Here is a 22,512-nt window from a genome sequence, read left to right on the forward strand (position 1 = left end):
GAGGCTGAGGCAGGAGGATAGCTTGAAGCCAGGAGTTCAAGACCAGCCTGGGCAACAAAACGAGACCCTGTCTCTTAAAAAAACAAAGAAAAGAAAATACTCTCTGGATCTTAAATATGACTTCCACTTTCTCTGAATTCTTTCACATCTAAGTGCCTCCAAATAAAAGCCCAGAAGGTCACGTCCCTGTCCTTTGTATCCCCAACGCTGTTGAACACCCTCCCCAGACCCTCTCACTCCTGCCCCTGAACCTGTCACCCATACCGTTCCTGTTCTTAATTTCTATCACACCACTTCCGGTTTCTCCTATGGGGCCCTTCTCTTCCCAGGCCTCTAATGCTGGGGTTGTCCAGAACTCTGTCTTTGGTCTTCTCTTCTCCCTATTCTCCCACGATAGGTTCATTCATTCTCCAAGCCTTAATCAGGTCCCTGACATGCTCTCTTAAGTCAACACTCCACTCCACGTTTGTCTCCTGAGCACCAGACTTACATAGCCAGGTGCTTCCTGCCTTCCTTTGCCCAAACACCCCTCTGACTCCTCGAACTCAACATGTCCACCGTGGAATATGCCGTGTTCTTTTCCAAGTCGGTGCCCCTTCCAGGACTCTCTGTTTTGCTAGAGATGGCCACCGCCTTCTCCCTTGGACCAAATTCAGCCAAGCCCTGCAGGTTAACCCCAAGCAGCTATCTTTCCATTCTGTTCCACTCCTGGCTGCTCAGCTGAGGCACCCATCTCCCCTTTCCTGGACCTTGGACCTCAACTATCCTATTGCTCTGCCCCCAGCCTTACCTCCACTTCATCTCCTCCTACTCTCTCCTTCCCTCATTCTACTCCTTGATGTTTCTCACACAAACTAGGATGTTCCCCAGATACCTGTGCAACTTTTTCCTTCACCTCTCCTCAGTCTTGATTCAACTGTCACCTTCTCAGTATGGCCTCTCCTGTCACCCTTTTTAAAACTGCAACCCCCCACCTTGCCAGCCCACTCCCTACTCTATACTACTCCAGAACACTATTGGCATCTAACATACTCTATACAGTAGGTTACCTATGTATTCTGTTTATGGTCTTCCTCTCTCTACTTGAACATTAAGTCCCATGAGAACATGCCGTGTGACCTGGCTCTAGAACAATCCCTGGTGCACAGTGGGTGTCTGATACATATCTGTTAAATGAATGAATGGCTTAAGTGTTGATTACTATAGGGATATTCCTAAACAGTGCTGAGCCAAGGTTCTATGCAGGTGAGGGACTGGGCCTGGAACCAGCGTGAACCACTGCTGGGCCCTGTCCTCAAGGGTTAGACAGACAAAGCGGGAAAGCGTATGCCACGTCTCAAATTAGCACTTCCAGATGCATGCTACATGAGCTCCAGGGTAGAGACATGAGGCTGGGCAAGGGTATTACTAAGACCATGAAGGAGCTGTTTCTGATTTTAGATAATGGAATCAGAATCTATGCATGATTGCTTCCTTTGTGCTCCAAAGAAAACACTTTAGAATGAATAAGCTTGCCAGCTCTGTCATGTAAATGCCAATACCTATTGCTGTTTCTGAGTAGCTCTAAGTTGAAATCACAGAGTTTTCAAATGACTGAAGTAATGGCATAACTGGTCTGGAGGGAAAGATTAGGTTTGATGTTGTGAATGGGGTGAGGATATAAGAAGTGCCTTAACAACATTATATACTATATAATCATTATTGGATGACCCGAATCAGAAGGCTGGCAGAATTCTCACTTAGTAACTCTGCTTGGACAGAATTCCCACTTATAGCATAAAACCTTCTTTCAGAATTTACATACTTAAATTATATTTATATAAATTATATATTTAAATATTATATTTAAATAAATTGAGGATTAGCGATTAGCCTGTGGGGCACAAAACAAAATAATTCATTGTTTCCATTTCCCCTTTAAAGAAATGAATAATACTACGGAGACAGTTACTAGCTCAGACAGAGCAGATCATCAAAACACTTGAATCACCCTAAATTATAGGTGGGACACTAAGCAGAACAGAGACAGAGACATAATATGAGATAATTTATTTCATAAGAAAATATTAATTTTCTCATAATCAAATTATTCAGATTTACCTTAAAATAACAACTATTGAGTGCTGAATATATGCCAGCCACACAACTGAGTATTTTTCACATTATCTTAAACACTTCTAATAACAAACAAGGTAATGACTAATATCTCCAATTTCCAGATGAGGAAACTGAGGCTTGTAGGGAATACACAATTTGTCTACATGATAGAGCTTGATAGTACCAGAATTCAAATCCCAAGGACTTTTCACTCCAGGCTCTGTGCTCATTCTACCCTTCTACGGAAGCAAAGAATAAGCCTATAAGAATTATAATGAAAGCCGTGAGAATGTTCCTAGTGGTATTTTAGTAGGGGATAGAGGATTTTCCTGTAAAAATTCAAGATATTATTTTCAGGAAGCATGTAGGGTGTCACAGAAATTAACAAAGATGGTCACCTAACTATTCAATCCCTTCATCTTGTGAACAAAAATTTGAGAAATGTTTAGTTCTTAGCATTTCCTTGTCCATGAAAAGAGTGAACTTCCACTCCTGATAAAGATGACCTTTATTACATTTCCCCTCATGTACTGTATCTTGAAAAATCAGGCTTTAAGCTGGCTCATAAAAATCTTTGCCCCTTATTTCTATAACCAAATATTTTAAAGTGTCAGGGCTACTAAATTATAGTAGTGACTGAACATCGCATTTCATTATTATTTCTTTAAATTTTTTTTAGAAATAGAGATGAGATCAGGCCAGTCTCAAACTCCTGGACTCACTCATTCCTGCCACCTTGGCCTTCCAAAGTCCTAGGATTACAGGTGAGAGCCACTGCACCCGGTCAGGGACCAAACATTTCAATGGCTATAATCAGAAAATGATGTTTTGTCAGGATAGTTAATAAATTTCACAGTTTTTTTCTTTAAGGTCCACATGCTCAAAAGTCCAGAAGGGAGGCTGCATCAGAGCTCCTGTGATTTTTTCTGGATCAGTTAAGGGAGTTATAAAATAAACTCTTACTATCATGATCTAGCAAGGGTTTATGAATAGACTCAGTACCACTGTTATAATTTCACTGCCAGTTAAACAAATCAGCCCTTACAGACGACACAAACAAGTATGATTTTCCACTCAGGCCCAGTACTCTGAAGAAAAAGGAAAAGGAAAGGATCCCTGTTAATGGGTACATTGGGGGTGTCTAGGTTTGAGACTTCTCAGACCAGAAGCAGGACTGCCCTTTGTTGCCATCTGAGGGAGCAAATATCCAGGAAGATTTCAGCTGGGCACTTGATTTTTAAGTGGTAACTTTCCTTTCTGAAGAAAAGTACTCAAACCAAGCTCTTGGGGCTCACACACATTAAAATTGGAGGAAAGTGCCCATCTGAGACCAAAGGCCATGTCTGCAAAATGGGCATGTACTTCTTCTTGACCCTGAAGACGTATTCATGCAACTGATTCCAAAGGCCAGGGAACAATTGCTTAAAACTTTTTCCAAACCAGTCTCTAGTGAACTGCATGCTGACCGGTGGTGTGCAACACTCGGGTAACAAGTGAGTATCTCTGGAGAGCCCCATGCTGAAAAGGCAGGATAACTCCACTTTCACAGGGAATCAGGAGGGAGGCACAAGCCAATGTTTACCCTGCAAAGTCTTTTTTTTTTTCCTTTTAGACAGGGTCTCACTCTTGTCACCCAGGCCGGAGGGCAGTGTCGCGATCATGGCTCACTGCAGCCTCCACCTCCCTGGGCTCAGGTGATCCTCCCACCTCAGCCTCCTGAGTAGCTAGGACTATAGATGTGCACCACTACGCTAATCTTTGTACTTTTTTGTAGAGATGGAGTTTTGTCATGTTGCCCAGGCTGGTCTCCAACTCCTGGTCTCAAGCAGTCCTCCTTCCTTGGCCTCCCAAAATGTTGGGATTATAGGTGTGAGTCATCTTTTCTTTCTTTCTTTTTTTTTTTTTTTGGTGGATTCTTCGTCTCTCACCCAGGCGGGAGTGCAGTGGCACAATCTTGGCTGACTTCAACCTCTGCCTTCTGGGTTCAAGCAATTCTCCTGCCTCAGCCTCCTGAGTAACTGGGATTACAGGCGTGAGTCACCTCGCCCTGGCCCTCTCTCAAAGTCTTCAAAAAGAGATTTAACAACTAATCCTCGACTCTTATCACTAGGAAAACAAACAAAGCCATCTCTTCTCTTTGGCCTAAAGGAGATCAAGTAATTCTTTGTAGCATATGCCATTTAAATATAGTGGAGTAGGATAACCTTTCCCTTAAAAATGTCCAAAACTGAAGAAAAAAAAAATTCCAAAACCACTTGGCACTTGTTGGGGGAAATAGTCAAGATTTGCTTCTCTACTTCTCTCCTTTCCTCCTACAAATAGCCTCTGCTAGGGTCATTCCAGGATGTTATTTATTTACTAGAAACCTGACTTTCCTTTGCACAAGGTTCTGGAGAATCCAATCTGACCCCAACAATCCCATTAACTTCCAAAGGCCATTTCCCTGCCCTATTCCCACCCTAAGGGGAGGGGGCGGTTCGGAGGGGAAGCAGACAACACCATATATTCTGAGATTAGGAGCAGCAACTGGAGAGGAAGGTGCTTGAGTTTGGGAGGAGACAAGCTGTCCCCACTTGCCTTTTCAGCAAACACAGCTGCAGTTTCCAAAGGGAAGGTGGAGCCTGCCGAGGAATCCACATTCCTCAGAGGGTGCAACAGCCCTCACCTGCTGAGGAGCTATCATGGGAAAGGAGATAGATATGGCCCTAATCCCAAGGAAGTGCATCCCCGGGCCAGAGCTAGAAACACACAACCTTGGCAAAAAATCAGAATCTAAATAGGAATAACTCATACCTCTGAGCAATGGCTCAGACATCCACCTGGTCCAGTGATCTGTGAGGGGTGGATCACTTAAATACACACTTGTTTAAAAACAGGCAAGGATGGCTTAAACATTATTTTAAATACAAAAGCAACGTGGAGAGCAAGAAAGGCAGGAGGGGAGGCGGCTGAGTTCTCTTAACTCTCTTCCCCCGTGACCTCCCGCGGGCCACAATGGCACATCCCAGAATTCAGGCACGAATGTGGCAGCTTTTCAGAGACCGGGTGCAGGCAGTCGACGCTCGCCGCGTGGGAAGGCACCGTTCCACGCACTGCCCATGGTGAGCGGCAACAGCGTTCTCAGCCTCCCTCCCCCAAGGGTCCGGCCCATCCCGGAGGCCAAGGTACCTCTTCCAATTCGACGGAGAACTGTAATCCACACTCAATCTCTGTACGGGCAGCGTGGCTGGGGGTGTGGGGATGAGGAAGGTGGCGGTGTTAGGGGGAGATATGGTGCGGGATTAACAAAGAAAAAAATCGAACCCTGTTTTCAAACGAGCAGAACCAAGAGCTACTTGCTTCCCTTTCCACTCCCAAGCCCCTTTGATCATTTTGGGTAGAGCAGGAACCAGCAGCTCAAGGAGCACTCAAATGGGAGTCCCTGAGGAGCTTTGTTCTTATTGTGCAGTAATTAGAGCGCTTGAGGGCGGGGGAGGGAAGGCCCCGCGGGGGACTCGAGGCTAAGGCCGAGGGCGCATTGAGGGACCCTGCATGGAGTGCGCCAGCGCCAAGCCCACCCTCACAGCCGCACGCGGCCTGGGCGCAGAGAGCGCGTGAGGGTGCGCTCATCGCCCACCCGCCGCGCCGCTCACCTAGCACCACCGCGGCCACGGTGGACAGCAGCAGCCAGTTATTCTTCAGGAAGCGCTTCCACTCGCATCCCTTCCTCGCCGGTTTCCCCATGGCTGTCGCAGCTATTGTGCCCTGGGCTCGGCCGTGAGCGCGTGGGCTGGGCGACCCGGGGACCGCTGGCTGCTTGGCGGCGCGGCGAGATGCGGGTGCACAGGGGAGAGGCGAGAGCTGGCCGCTGCAGTCGCCGCGGTCACCACCGCCGTTGCCGCCGCCACCCGGGATCGCGCACCGCGCCTGCCGCCCTGCCAGCCCGGTGGTTTTGCGTGGCAGGCGCGCCCGGCTCCTCCTGCCGCCGCCGCGCTCTGCGGCGCCCGGGCCAACCAGCGAGGAAGGAGGGAGGAGCGGCGGGCCCGGGAAGGAGGGTGGGTGCGTGCGTGGGGCGCCCGGGGTCCCTAGGGAGCAGGCATGGGAGGGCGCCCAGCGCTGCGGCAGGAGCTGGGGTGGCCTCTCCGGGAATCCTGTGTCCGGCCCCACAGCCTTCCACTGGAGTCTGTCTCGCTTTCCACGTCCCACTCATGCTAGGTCTTCGGGTTCAGGTTTTTCTTATGTCCCTAACCCAGAGAGGCGGAGCCACTGCCCTTCTTGGCGTGGACTTCATCCTGCACGTCTCCCTCTCCGTTCTCCACACCAGCTATTTCCAGTGCCGGCACCCTAGAGAACGGGTGCCCTTTCGAGTTGGGGGAAGCTGATTCTGCCTTGGGTCCCTCTTGCCCCGCTACGCAGGCTGGGATGTGCCAGCAGCCGCGAAAGTCTGAAGCCTCTGGGAGGAGAGAAAGGAGTCCTGGGGCAGAACAGGGCTTTGGAAACTTTCACGCGGAGCCTCCAGTGCCCCCACAGGGATTATTAATTCTCCTCTTCGAGTCGCTGGAGGTGATTTGTCTGTGGACACTGGGCTTGGAAGTGTTCCCTGCACAAGGAGATGATGATTTATCTTAGAACTTTACTTCCGCTCCTTGTGACCACAGGCCCTGGAGCATGGAGGCTTGGTGCAGTAATTAGGACTGAGAACCGGACCCGGGAGCTGTTCTGGGGAGAAAGTGGGCGGTCCATCCCCTAAGGTCCAACGGATTGGAAAGGCAAACATAGGAGAAACTAGGTTAGTGGTGCCAAATATATTTGGTGTTGCTAAGTGAATTTCTGATTCTCTTCCATTCTCTACCCAGTTCACTCTCACATGTACAAACTCTTTGCCTCCGTTTACCGAATCAGTACCTCCGCAGCTGTAAGCGGTCTTCTTATCAGCTTTCCTAAAATTAGTGAGCCCGGAACTCTTTTTGCTATTGTAGAATCTACTCTGATTGTGGGTAGGGAGAATTTCCCCTACTAGATTTTTTGATGACTAAATCCTCACAATTTGAGCTTCATTCCTTTGGTGTAAATTGATACAAGCATCTTTTAAGCGATAATAGATTAAGATTTACAACCTTGTAGACTTTAGTATGAATGAGTTTATCAGCTCTTTCCAGAAAGCAAACTTTGACAGAAAGGTTAGAGGGATTTTAAGGTCTTTGGGTGTCTGAGGAAGATCTGAAGGAATGTCAGAAGGGGGGCCGGGCGCGGTGGCTCACGCCTGTAATCTCAGGACTTTGGGAATCCGAGACGGGCAGATCACGAGGTCAGGAGATTGAGACCATCCTGGCTAACATAGTGAAACCCCGTCTCTGCTAAAAATACAAAAAAATTAGCGGGGCGTGGTGGCACGTGCCTGTAGTCCCAGCTACTTGGGAGGCTGAGGGAGGAGAATCGCTTGAACCTGGGAGGCGGAGATTGCAGTGAGCCGAGATCAAGCCACTGCACTCCAGCCTGGGCGACAGAGTGAGACTCTCTCTAAAAAAAGAAAACAAAGAGAAAAAAAGAATTAAAGAAACGTCAGAAGGGAAACTATCAAGAAAGAGAGAACAGTGCCGGGCACTGTGGCTCACACCTGTGATCCCAGCACTTTGGGAGGCGAAGGCAGGGGGATCACTTGAGGTCAAGAGTTCGAGACCAGCCTGGCTAACAAGGCGAAGTCTCGTCTACCAAAAATACAAAACTTAGCCAGGCTTAGTGCCATGCGCCTGTAATCCCAGCTATTTGGAAGGCTGAGGCAGGAGACTCACTTGAACCCAGGAGGTGGAGGTTGCAGTGAGCCAAGATCACGCCACAGCACTCCAGCCTGGGCAGAGGAAAACCTTGTCTCAAAAATAAATAAATAAATAAATAAATAAATAAATAAATAAATAAATATATAAATAAAATAAAAAAAGCGCGCGAGAGAACAGATTTGTCCCACAGTAAAAAAACAGCTGGAAAAAACCCAAATGTCCAACATAAATGGAATGGTAAATCTATTATGGAACTGCCAAGCAACAGTACTTTATGCAGCCTACATAAAGGAAGTTTATGAAGTTTTTAACAGCATGGGATAGCACGTGTTATAAATCTATATTTATAAATATAAAGGGAAGAAAGAAATACTAAAATTGCATATACAATTTGATCACATGTATGTAAAATAAACATATTGGCTGGGTGCAGTGGCTCACACCCGTAATCCTAGAACTTTGGGAAGCTAAGACAGGAGGACTGCGTGAGCCCAGGAGTTTAAGACCAGCCTGGACAACATAGTTAGACCTCTGTCTCTACAAACATTAAACCAACCAACTAACAAACAAATGAAATAAAACCATGTGCTTAGAAAAAAAGACCAGAAGAAATATGTCAAAATCTTAACAATGGTCATCTTTGCCTTCTATCTTTTGTATTTCCAAAGTGTCTACCATAGAGCCGGGAGTGTTGGCTCACACCTGTATTCCCAGCACTTTGGGAGGCTAAGGCAGAAGGATCACTTGAGGCCAGGAGTTTGAGACCAACCTGGGCAACTTAGTGAAATCTTGGCCCTACAAAACTTAAAAAATAAATAAATAAATAACCTGGGCATGATGGCACATGCCTGTAGTCCCCGCTACTTGGAAGGCTGAGGTAAGAGGATGGCTTGAGCCCAGGAGTTTAAGGTTGCAGGGAGCTATGATTGCACCACTGCACTCCAGCCTGGGTGACAAGAGGCCTTACATCACCCATAGCACTTTCACACTGGGAGGCCAATGCCCTTGGTCCCCTGAAGGTTTGCTTCAAAATCACTGACAGGCAGATTCATTAATAGGAGAAAAGGCATACCAATGTATTTAACATATACACACAGGAGCCTTCAAAATGAAGACCTAGCTTCCCAATGAGGTACAGAAGTTTGTATACCATCTTGAGGTTACAGAAAGAATGGGGGCTTGAATCCTGGTAAAACAGGTTGTGGGACGTGGGGAGAAGAGGAATTGCTGAGGGGATTACCAGGGAGAATGAATGGATTGCTGAACAGAGATTAATTTGTGAATAGTTCTCTTTGATAGTGAAAGTGTCTGTTCAGGTGTGGTTACATTCTTGGTCTTACAGGAGGGGGAAGAACAAACAATTACTTTCTTTGATGGGTCTGAATCTTAGGCAGATAAAGGAACTTCCACTTCTTTGTGAGAGACTTTGAGGTTTCTCCATGTCAACATGTCAAAATGCCATATTTTAGGGTACTGGATTCTAAGCCCAACAACACCTAAAGCCCCTATAGTGCATACTTGTTTTATGTTCATTTAAATTATGCATTGAAAATAGTGCAATATAAAAGATTTAAAAAATTTCAATATATACAAACATTTTGAAATAATCAAAATCTCCCCGACTAAAAGCAAAAGTCGGGCCAGGTGCAGTGGCTTAACGCCTGTAATCCCACCTCTCCTCTTTGGGAGGCCAAGGCAGGTGGATTGCCAGAGGTCAGGAGTTTGAGACCAGTCTGGCCAACATAGTGAAACCTCGTCTCTGCTAAAAATACAAAAAATTAGCTGGCCATGGTGGCAGGCACCTATAATTCCAGCTACTCGGGAGGCTGAGGCAGGAGAATTGCTTGAACTTGGGAGGCAGAGGTTGCAGTGAGCCTTAACCATGCCACTGCACTCCAGCATGGGTGACAGAGTGAGACTCCATCTCAAAAGAAAATAAAACTTAGTTTGGCTTATGCCCAGGAATGAACAAGGATAGCTTACAGGTTAGAAGCAAAGTAGAGTCAGTTATGTCAGATTTCTCTTACTGTTATAATTTTTGAAAAGGCAATTTCAGTGGGCCAAGTGGATTTTAAACTGTATTTATACTATTGCTACACAGAAGTTCCATTTTAGCTGGTAATAACAAACCAAACCAAACCAAACCAAACAAACAAACACATACAAAGCACTTATATACCAGGCACTCTTCTAAGCACTTGGTCCAAATTAATTCACTTGGTCCTCTCAGTATCTCAGTGAAGTAAGGATTATTGTTTCCTCATGAGGCTGTTGGAAGAATCAAATGAAATATTATGGCTTATCATCCTTATCTTACAGCTGAGGAAACTGAGGTACAAAAAGATTCAGCTCCTTGTCTAAGTTTCCCCTTTTAGGAGGAGAAAGGGTTGAGCCAGATGGTCTGGCTCTGGAATTTGTGCATTTAACCAACACCTCTTTTTTATTTTATTTTTAATTTTTCCCGACACTGAGTCTCACCCTGTTGCCTAGGCTGCAGCGCAATGGCATTCAGATCTCGGCTCACTGCATCCTTCGCCTCCCAGGTTCAAGTGATTCTCCTGCCTCAGCCTCTTGAGTAGCTGGGATTACAGGTGTGCACCACCACACCCAGCTAAATTTTTTTGTGTTTTTAGTAGAGATGGAGTTTCACCATGTTGGTCAGGCTGCTCTCAAACTCCAGACCTCGTGATCTGCCCCACCTTGGCCTCCCAAAGTGCTGGGATTACAGGCATGAGCCACCGCACCCAGCCACCAACACCTCTTATGTAAGGAACAAATATAGAGTTGTTACAAAAAGAACTAGCTGAGTTACATGTTGTATTTTGTGCAAGGTCTTTAAAAGTCCATTCACCTGTATCCAGCAGACACTTGGGTCTCTAATGTGCTGTGGTCAGTAGGGCACTAAATACATTTTATGGGGCAGTGGCTGGACTCCTGAATCCTCTGTAACTGCTACTGGCACCCAATTCTATGGCATTTCTCTGCCTAAAGCAAGATATAGTATATGAAGCATCACTTTGGGGAGATGTCTAGTGATACTGGTCTTTAACTTCAATTCTTTTTTACTTTATTGTCTTCTAATAGTCAGGGACACAAATGATCTCAAATTGAACAAAAGTTGAGAGGCATTTCCCTTGCAAGCTCTACTTTGAAGAACTTAGTCACTCAGCTCCTGGAAGAAAAAGTTCTCTCTCCAAGTCAAATAGAAAGAATTGTTAGAATTTTTTTTTCCTTCCAATAAATGCTAGCATCTCTCTTTTTTCCCCTAAGTCCTTCAAATTCCACCATCCAAATAAACCTTTGACTAGTTTTTATTAATTATATTTTGCTAGTATGCTGCTGCTGCTTTTTAAAGATTTAAGTAATTCTGGCATTTCCTTCGTTGTTATTTTTTTCCCTTTTTTAAAAAATAGTTGACTTATGGCTTCTCCTGTTAGTTATTAAAGGAAGGAGACTTTGACTTTGCCACACAAAGTTACATCAGCAGGCCTTATATATTAATTGGGATATAAATGAAAAGGCATTCAGAAACAAAAGTAAGACATCAGCTTCTGAGTATCTCTAGAAATAGTTTCCTGGTTGTATTCTCTCATCATAAAACATTTATGATTGGTTGTTTTGTCCTCATGCGGTGGCAAGGGAGGAGGAGGTCATGGAGTACCAAAGTCTCCTTCAGCATCTCAGCTGCACAGATTTTCATGACCCATGGATGGGGAGAAAGATGGTGTCAACACAGCTAGACACCCTTTTTGACAGTTTCTTCATCTTCCAATCTCAGTCTAGATATAACTTACCTTGGAACTGTAAATTGAAAAAGAAAAGAACTGTAACTCATTAAACTTTCATGACAATTCTCCAAGTAATATTTTATAAAGATAATTTGACTGGAAAGAACTTATCTATTAGTTATATGACCTTGAACTCTTGGCTTCAATAGAACTTTACCCCACGGGCTTTATTGCTCACTCTGACAAAGTGAAGAACAATTCCATTTCATTTTAGGATATGAAAGAAAAGTTCTCTGTCTGCCTCACATAAGCTGTGTGTCCTTGACCAAGTAATTTAAACTTTCTGAAACTCAATTTTCTTATCTGAAGTTACCATTTAAATTAATAAATGTAAATAGTCAATACATATTTAAAACATGAAAAAATCTTCAATCTCACAAGAACTAAATACAAGTTTAAACCAATACTTACCAGCTAGGTAAAGATATTTCGACATACATTTTTTAAAATTTAGAATTGCAAAATTTATACTTTTAGCATTATAAATTATAAACTTAGAGAAGGTATGGAGAAGTGGGCAGTGTCATACCCTGCTGGTAGACCCAGGAAATGCTGTGACTTTTCTGAGGTTAGGCAATTGGTGACATCAGTCATAAGTGCTTGTATTCTCTAACTCAAACACTCTACCTCTAGAAACTTATAACGAAAAAAATACCCAAAGATGTGCACAAGGGCTGTTCATTCCAGCTCAACTGGAAACAACTTAACTGTCTAGTAAAGTAAACTGGCTAAAGATTAAGTGTGTAAAAGTACACTAGATAATGGGACATCACTTAGAGATTGAAAAGCGTATTTTAGCTTTGATCTGAATTACATGGGAATTACATGGGAAAATGAATTACATTGGAAAATGGTACACACACACACACTCTCTCTCTTATGTTATTTATTTATTTATTTATTTATTTATTTTGAGACGGAGTCTTGCTCTGTCACCCAGGCTGGAGTGCAATGGTGTGAGGCTCACTGCAACCTACGCCCCCCACATTCAAGAGATTCTCCTGTCTCAGCCTCCTGAGTAGCTGGGATTACAGGCATGTGCCACCATACCCGGCTAATTTTTATATTTTTAGTAGAGACAGGGCTTCACCATGTTGGCCAGGCTGGTCTTGAACTCCTGACCTTAGGTGATCCGCCTGCCTCAGCCTCCCAAAGTGCTGGGATTACAGGCATGAGCCACCACATCTGATCCAATTATGTTTTTAAATGCAAAAGTAAGTTATAAAACAGTAGATGGAACTGGGTAAGGTGGCACATGCCTGTAATCCCAGCACTGTGGGAGGTCCACTTGGGAGGATCACTTGAGCCCAGGAGTTTGAGACCAGACTGAGCAACATGGAAAAACCCTGTCTCTACAAAAAACACAAAAAGTTAGCCAGGTGTGGTGGTGCTTGCCTGTGGCCCCAGCTACTCTGGAGGCTGAGGTGGGAGGATCGCTTGAGCCCCAGAAGTCCAGACCTGCAGGAAGCTGAGATCAAGCTGCTGCACTTTAGCCTCAGCAACAGAGCAATACCCTGTCTCAAAACAAAACAAAACAAAAACCAGTAGGTGGGTTTTTTGTTTTTGTTTTCAATAAATATGTAGTAATTTATTACTTGTATACTTGAAAATATAAAACTTACAGTATGCATTCTACAATTGCAATTAAATATGTGTGTGTGTGTAAGAGCAATATGAAAATTATTAATGCGCTTTTTTTTCTTTTTGCCTTTCTGAGCACATGCGTTTTGCCCTGGTAGAGGTCAAGGCATTCATATGCTGAGGATATTAGGATTTGTTACAGAGGAATGTTAAAAATGTGATAACATTCCACTTCTATATGATATATAGCGTTAGATAGCAGGAAAGAGGACGATTGAGAAAGAATGTTCCATATTCCTTCACTTCTTCATTAGAATATCAAAAGTTTAGCTGGGCATGGTGGCCCATGCCTATAATCTAGCACGTTGCGAGGCCGTAAAGGGAGGATCACTTGAACCTGCTTGAACCTGGACTTCAAGAACAGCCTGAAAAGCATAGTGAGATGCTGACTACAAAAAATAAAGTTAGACAGGTATGATGGCACATGCCTGTAGTCCCAGCTGCTTGGGAGGCTGAGGTGGGAGGGTTATTTGAACTTGGGTAGTCCAGACTGCAGTGAGCTGTGATTGTGCCACTGCACTCCAGCCTGGGCAACAGAGTGAGACTTCACCTCAAAAAAAAAAAAAAAAAAACCCAGACTGGAAAACCCGTCTCACAGAATTCTTCTGTAGTGTAAGGAAGATACCTCTCCACCTATAACATCTGTCACTCTATCACAGCAGGAGGTGAAAACATAGGGAATCAAAAGAAAATATTTTCTGGTCAAGGCTGGGCACAGTGGCTCATGCCTATAATCCTAGCACTTTGGGAGGCCAAGGTGGGCGGATCACCTGAGGTCAGGAGTTCGAGACTAGCCTGGCCAACATGGCGAAAACCTGTCTCTACTAAAAATACAAAACAAAAAAAAAAGAAAGAAAAGAAAAGCTGGGTATGGTGGCACGTGCCTGTAGTCCCAGCTACTCAGGAGGCTGGGGCAGAAGAATTGCTTGAACTTGGGAGACAAAGGTTGCAGTGAGCTGAGATTGTGCCACTGCACTCCAGCCTGGGTGACAGAGCGAGACTCTGTCTCAAAAGAAAAAAAAAGAAGAAGAAGAAAATATTTTCTGGTCAAGAGAATGATGGGAAGAAGGAAGGGAGAGAGGAGAAGCGATGGTGGTCCTGTTTTCTCTCTCTAAGCTTCATCCAGGAAGGAGTGTATGTTAGAAAAAAGAGGGTAGCAGCTCTGTCTTCCACTCCTTAGATAGGGGGCTGCCTCCCAGGTTGCCCCTTCCTAACCTGGGGTGCAGTCGTGACCACACCAACACCAACACAGCAAGGCAGTGTGGCCAGGTGGAGAGATACTCTGAGATTTCATTTCCTAACCACCCTTGGTAACTGGGGGCAGGGGTGCTGACTTGAGAGCCACAGTATGGTCATGACTGGGTGAGGCAACCCTCCTTAGAGTCTAGGGAACCTCTATAAACTGACCTGATGTAGAGACTTGCATATTTGTTACTAGCAGTAGCTGAAGTGAGGTGTAGGCCTTGAAATGAGGTGTAGGTAAATGCCCTGAGCCCTAATTGAGCCAAAAGACAGGAAAGAATACATCTTCACAGCTGTAGATTTTATCCACAAAGGCCCACAGGGAACGTTGCAAGCAGGCACATGAAGGACAATGCTCTGGACACCAGGATCTAAATAAGTCCACACGTGACATTTGGTTAAGTTGTAAAGTATCGTTTATTCTACGATCTCTCTTATGTATTTGTTAAAGGGACTAGGTTGAGGCCTGGTGCAGTGGCTAACGCCTATAATCCCAGCACTCTAGGAGGCTGAGGCAGGTGGATTGCTCAAGCCCAGAAGTTCAAGACCAGTCTAGACAAAATGGTGAAACCCTGTCCCTACACAAAATAATAAAAAAGTCTGCAGGAATATTGAAAAATATATATATTAAAAAAAAGGTACTTGGCCATTTGTCCTACAAAATTCCGCACATTCTGGATTTGGCTAATTCCTTCTCCATAGTGGAAATTAATTTGTTTCTGTATCTCCAATAGTTCCTCTAAGTTGGTAGTTAGATGTAGAGGTTTGCTATTTCATAATGCTAAGATTGAACGTGGATTCTGATGTCAGCCTGATTCAACTATGATAAATTCACCATCAACACTTCACATATGGTTTTAGCATCTATTGGTGATGGTGAAGACCATTTTTAAAAATTCATTCTAATTCTGTCATTTGTTCTGCATGTGTTTTCTGTAATCAACTATTTGGTTACCCTGAATAGATTTTATACGGAAAAGGCAGGATAAATGCTTAATTTCTTTCCCTTGGTTGGTTTTCTCAATAATGAATTAGTGCACCAGCAACTTCCAATGGTGACTACTGATTTTTTTTTTTTTTTTTTTTTTTTTTTTTTTTTTTTTTTTTGAGGTGGAATCTCTCTGTCACCCAGACTGGAGTGCGGTGGTGCACTCTCAGCTTACTACAGCCTCCACCTCCTGGGTTCAAGTGATTCCTGTGCCTCCGCCTCTGGAGTAGCTGGGATTATAGGTGCCCGCCACCACACCAAGCTAATTTTTGTATTTTTAGTGGAGAGGGGGTTTCACCATGTCAGCCAGACTTGTTTCGAACTCTTGACCTCAAGTTATCCACCCGCCTTGGCCTCCCAAAGTGCTGGGATTACAGGTGTGAGCCACCACGCTGGGTTTTTGTTTTATTTTTAAAATGTTAGTACGAATACGTGGATTTATATGTGTTTTGGATAGATTTATGTGTTCCAATCAGTTACAATCAGGATCCTTTCCCATGCTCAAATCATCCCGTCTTTAGCCAATGGGAGCCCCTTCATTTTGGCAGCTGTGTTTTTTAAACAACCACTTGTCTTCAATAGTGTCTTTGTTTTCTGACTCAGCAAGATGTCCCAAGACCACCTTGTGTATTTTTTGCCCCGAAACTGGAATCAGTTATTTCTCTAAAGGGTTCAGGTTCCGGTTCATGGGAAATAGTATTCAGGAGCTACAGTCTTGGTAATGGTGGCTCATTGCTACATTGTTTCCAGGCCTTTTTAGTGGACAAGGCTTAGAAATATATATTTCATAGCAAGAGGCAAATACATAATAAGTTCATATTGCTATTTCCGATTTCATTTTTTCTTATAGTATAATATACATAATGAATTTTACAATTTAAATTTTACCATGTTTTTAAGTGTACAGTTTAGTGACATTAAGTACATTCATATTGTTCTGCAGCCGTCACCACTATCCATCTCCAGAACATTTTTATTCCTAGGCTGAAACTCTGAACCCGTTAAACACTAACCTCTAGCCAGGAGTGGTGGCTCGTGCCTGTAATCCCAGCACTTTGGGAGGCCCAGGCGGGAGGATCGCTTGAGCTCAAGAGTTCAAAACCAGCCTGGGCAACATAGGGAGACCTTATCTCTACAAAAAATACAAAAATTAGCTGGGCGTGGTGGTGCACATCTGCAGTCCCAGCTACTCCAGAGGCCAACGGGGTTGGATCACTTGAGCCTGGGAGGTTGAGGCTGCAGTGAGCCGTGATCACGCCATTGTATTACAACCTGGGTGACAAAGAGAGACCCCTATCTCAAAAAAACTCCAACCCCCCAAAACCCACTAACGTCCTATTCCCCACCTCCCACCCCCACCCCACTCTAACTCCCAGCAAACACCATCCTTCTTCCGTATCTATGAATATTTGTTCTTTTGTGAGTGGCTTATTTCACTTAGCACGATGTCCTTTAGGTTCACGCATGTTGAAACTCTTGTCAGCATTGCCTTCCTTTGTAAGGCTGAATAAGATTGCATTGTATGTATTTACCACATTTTTGTTCATCCATCCATTTGTCGATGGACACTTAGGTTGCTTCCAACTTTTGGTTATTGTGAATAATAATGCCGTGAATATAAATGTACGAATATTTGTTTGAGTCCCTGCTTTAAATTATTTTGGGTATATACCCAGAAGCATAATTACTGAAGCATATGGTAATTCTATATTTAATTTTTTGAGGAACTGCCATACTGTTTTCCATAGCAGGTGTACCATCTTACATCCCACCAGCAATGAACAAGGGTTCCAATTTCTCCACATCCTCACCAATATCTGTTATTATATTTTCTACTTTTAAAATTCTATCAAAAGCAGCTATTCTAACAGAGATGAATCAATTCAAATTTAAGATTATAGGATTGTGGCTACACTTTAAAAATTTTTATTCTTATTTCTTTTCTCTTTACCTTGAAAATGTTGGTTCTTAAAAACATTAATTCAAGTACTTATTTCCTAATACTATAATGTACACATAATAGTTAAAAAAAAAAAAAAAAAAAAAGACCCATATTGTTTCTAATAATAAGATCACTAGGCCAGGCATGGTGGCTCATGCCTGTAATCCCAGCAATTTGGGAGGCTGAGGAGAGTGGATCACCTGAGGTCAGGAGTTCGAGACCAGCCTGGCTAATGTGGTGAAACCCCATCCTTACTAAAAATACAAAAATTAGCCAGGCTTGGTGGTAGGCACCAGTAATCCAGGCTACTTGGGAGGCTGCGGCAGAGGATCACTTGAACCCAGGAGGCGGAGGTTGCAGTGAGCCGAGATCCTGCCATTGCACTGCAGCCTGTGTGGCAAGAAGGAAACTCTGTCTCAAAACAAAACAAAACAAAAAACCCCCACTGAATTCAGTTTAAGATTTCTCTGTGGATCTTGTGGTCCCTAGAGATACGTCAGTAGAGATATATAATCAAATTACTACATTTAAAAGTCACTGTAAATAATTATTTTCCCTGTGTTATTCCATCAATTTGATATAGTTATGATTATATTCATTGTATGAATTTGATTTTATTCATCAATGGATTATATTCATCCATTTGTTTTCAAATGTCAGAAACTGGTTTTTAAGAATTTAGTATTTTTTAAATTATGTAAAACATTTACATAGTTCACTCAAAACTATAAAACAATACAATCAGGCCAGGCACGGTGGCTCACATCTGTAATTCCAGCAATTTGGGAGGCTGAGGAGACAGTATCACTTGAGCCCAGGAGTTTGAGACCAGCCTGGTTAACATAGGAAGACCCTATCTCTATTTCAAAAAAATAAACAAACACAAAACTGGCACAATCAGAGAATTCTCACATTAATATCCAACCCCTCTCTTCTTCTACTACCCTTCCTCCCACTGTAGGTAGCAGCTAATTATCTATTAGAGTTTGGTTTATTCTAACTCTAAATAAAAGTTGCTTCTTTTTAGAAAATATAAACACATACTTATATTCCTATTCCCCTCCCTTGTACACAAAATGGCAGCTTACAAGCCCTGTTCTGTGCCTCTTTTTTTTCATGGAACAGTATATCCTGGTGCTTACTCAGTATCATAACACTGAAATCTTCCTCATATTCTTTTCTACTTAATATTCCTCTGTGTAGGTTTATTATAAAGAAATCTTCCTCATTCCTTTGCACTGCTGCAGAATAATACACTGTGTGGGTGCATCCATAGTTTATTTAACAAGTTCACTAGTGACAGAAATCTGGTTTGGTTCCAGTATTTTGCTATTACAAATAATACCACAAAGAATAGCATTGACTTCACTCAAGAATGCTCTGGTAAATGTTTGCCAACGAGCTCTCTGGAAAAATAAAATGAAATGAAAAAACAACCCTGATTGAGCACCTTTTCCTAATGTTTAGTGGGCATTTGGATAGCTCCTCTTCTGTGAAGCATCTGTTCAGCCTCTTCTTACTTTACTATAAGGTTGTCCATCTTATTCTTTCCTCTGTATGAGCCCTTTGCTGGATGTATGTATTTTCAATACTCTTTCTCATTATTCACTGTCTTAGTGATTTCTTCTGAATTTCTGAATTTAAAAATTTTGGTCGGGTGCAGTGGCTCACGCCTGTAATCCCAGCTACTTGGGAGGCTGAGGCAGGAGAATCACTTGAACCTGGGAGGCGGAGGTTGCAGTGAGCCGAGATTGCGCCACTGTACTCTAGCCTGGGCAACAGAGCAAGACTCTTCTCAAAAAAAAAAAAATTAATATAGTCCAATTTATGAAAAGTTTCCTCTAAGTTTGGAGCAGAGTTCTGTTTAATAAATATTTGCAAGCCTGGGCAACATAGGGAGACCCCGTCTCTATAAAAAATTTTTTTAAAAAATCAGCTGGGTGTGATGGCAGGTGTGTGTAGTCCCAGCTACTCCAGAGGCTGAGGTGGGAGGATCACTTGAGCCTGGGAGGTTGAGGCTGCAGTGAGCCATGTTCACGCCACTGCACTCCAGCCTGGGTGACAGAACAAGACCCCATCTCAAGAAAAAAAAAATTGCTTTGGACTTCACATTAAAAGTAAAAAAAGAAAAAATAAGTAAAGAAAAAAAATTGTTTACTCCAAAGGTATGAAGATATATGTTTTATTCTAGAAGCTTTATTATTTTGCTTCTTTCATTTCAATCTAAAATCTATTCGGAATTCATTATTTTGTATGATATGGATGAAGATTCATTTTTCTCCATATGGATATCCAATTGATCCACGAGCATTTATTGAAAAGATCATCTTGTCTCCACTGCATTGCAATGTGACTTTGGTATATGTATATGTGTGGATCTGTTTCTGAATTTTCTATTTGTGTGTGTGCATTTAGGGTTTTTGTTGTTGTTTTGTTTGTTTGTTTTTGTAGAGATGGGGTTTCACCATATTGCCCAGGCTGGTCTTGAACTTCTGAACCCAAGCGATCTGCCCACCTTGAACTTTCTATTTTGTTTTATTGATCTTTTTGTCTATCTTTCCACTAATTATCTCTGTCTTGATTATCGTAGCTTTATATGTAGCTTTGATATTTGATATTGTAAATCCTCTAACTTTTTTTTTAAGATTGTCTTACTTATTAATCATTCTTTGAATTTCCATATAAAACTTAGACAGCTTATGAATGTACACAGAAACACTTTCTGAAATTTTGTTTGGGAGTGACTTGAATCTATAGATAGATTTGGAGGGAACTGATATCTTTACACTATGCAGGTTCATGAATTTTGAGCCTTCTGATACACAAGCTAGTCTATTTTTGCATTTATTTAGGTCTTTTTTAGTTTTTCTAAATAATATTTTGCAGTTTTCTACATGGAGGTCTTGTGCATCTTTATTAGGTTTTCCCTCAGTATCTAAGGTGTTTTGATATTTTTGTAAATAGCATCTTTTAAATTATTTATTTATTTATTTATTTTTATTTACCTTTTAAGTTTAGGGGTACATGTGCAGGTTTGTTATATAGGTAAACCGATGTCACAGGGGTTTGTTGTACAGATTATTTTATCACCCTGATATTAAGCTTAGTTATCTTTCCTGATCCTCTCCCTTCTCCCACCCTCCACTCTCTGATAGGCTCCAATGTGTGCTGTTCCCTTCTATGTGTCCATGCCGTCTCATCATTTAGCTCCCACTTGTAAGTGAGAACATGTGGTAGTTGGTTTTCTGTTCCTGCAGTAGTAGTTTGCTAAGAATAATGGCCTCCATCTCCATCTACGTTCCTGCAAAGGAGAACAAGATCTCATTGTTGTGGTTTTTTTTTTTTTTTTTGAGATGGAGTCCCGCCCTGTCATCCAGGCTGGAGTGCAATGGCACGATCTCGGCTCACTGCAACCCCCACCTCCTGGGTTCAAACAATTCTCCTGCCTCAGCCTCCTGAGTAACTGGGATTACAGGCTCCCGTCATCATGCTTAGCTATTTTTTGTATTTTTAGTAGAGATGGGGTTTCACCATGTTGGCCAGGCTGATCTCATTCTTTCTATGTCTGCATAGTATTCCATTCCATGGTATATATGTATCATATTTTCTTTATTCAGTCTATCATTGATGGCCATTTAGGTTGATTCCATGTCTTTGCTATTGTGAATAGTGCTGCAATAACTGGCAAGGTTGCAGAGAAAAAGAAATGCATATACATTGTTGGTGGGAGTGTAAATTAGTTCAATCATTGTGGAAAGCAGTGTGGTGATTCCTCAAAGATCTAAAAACAGAACTACCATTAGACTCAGCAATCCCATTACTGGGTATGTACCCAAAGGAATGTAAACAGTATTTTTTAAAAGATTTTCAATTGTTTGTTAATGATATCTAGAAATATAGTTGATTTTTAAAATATTTATCTTCATATCTGCAATCTTGCTAAGTTTATTTAATATCAATAATTATATATATTATTTCTGATTTTTTATATATACAACATGTTATCTGTAAACAACAATAATTTTAGTTCTCTCTATTTTTTTTATTATACTTTAAGTCCTAGGGTACATGTGCACAACGTGCAGATTTGTTACATATGTATACATGTGCCATGTTGGTGTGCTACATCCATTAACTTGTTATTTACATTAGCTATATCTCCTAATGAGATCCCTCCTCCCTCCCCCCACCCCACGACAGGCCCCCGTGTGTATGTTCCTCACCCTGTGTCCAAGTGATCTCATAGTTCAGTTCCCACCTATGAGTGAAAACATGAGGTGTTTGGTTTTCTGTCTTTGTGATAGTTTGCTCAGAATGATGGTTTCCAGCTTCATCCATGTCCCTACAAAGGACACAAACTCATCCTTTTTTATGGCTGCATAATATTCCATGGTGTATATGTGCCACATTTTCTTAATCCAGTCTATCATTGATGGACATTTGGGTTGGTTCCAAGTCTTTGCTATTGTGAATAGTGCCACAATAAACATATGTGTGCATGTGTCTTTATAGTAGCATGATTTTTAATCCTTTGGGTTATACCCAGTAATGGGATGGCTAGGTCAAATGGTATTTCTAGTTCTAGATCCTTGAGGAATCGCCACACTGTCTTCCACAATGGTTGAACTAGTTTGCAGTCCCACCAACAATGTAAAAGTGTTCCTATTTCTCCACATCCTCTCTAGCACCTGTTGTTTCCTGACTTTTTAATAATTGCCATTCTAACTGGTGTGATATGATAACTCATTGTGGTTTTGATTTGCATTTCTCTGATGACCAGTGATGATGAGCATTTTTTCATGTGTCTGTTGGCTGCATAAATGTCTTTTTTTGAGAAATGTCTGTTCATATCCTTTGCCCACTTTTTGATGGGGTTGTTTGATTTTTTCTTGTAAATTTATTTAAGTTCTTTGTAGATTCTGGATATTAGTCCTCTGTCAGATGGGTAGATTGCAAAATTTTTCTCAGATTCTGTAGGTTGCCTGTTCACTCTGACTGGTAGTTTCTTTTCCTGTGCAGAAGCTCTTTAGTTTAATTAGATCCCATTTGTCTATTTTG

The 22,512-nt window shown here is 42.4% G+C and overlaps 1 protein-coding gene across 1 annotated transcript in view; it reads right to left on the reverse strand.

The window, feature by feature from the left end:
• Positions 1-6,329, reverse strand: part of SLC1A1 (solute carrier family 1 member 1) — a 100,141-nt gene extending 93,812 nt beyond the window's left edge. The window contains exon 1 of the mRNA XM_017851485.1: positions 5,730-6,329. Within this exon, the coding sequence (XP_017706974.1) occupies positions 5,730-5,820 (91 nt within the window). The 5' untranslated portion in view covers positions 5,821-6,329. The remainder of the gene's footprint in view (positions 1-5,729) is intronic.
• Between the last annotated feature and the right edge of the window lie 16,183 nt (positions 6,330-22,512).

This window comes from Rhinopithecus bieti, unplaced genomic scaffold, assembly GCF_001698545.2.
Source record: "Rhinopithecus bieti isolate Rb0 unplaced genomic scaffold, ASM169854v2 scaffold_32740, whole genome shotgun sequence".
In the NCBI taxonomy this organism is placed as follows: Eukaryota; Metazoa; Chordata; class Mammalia; order Primates; family Cercopithecidae; genus Rhinopithecus; species Rhinopithecus bieti.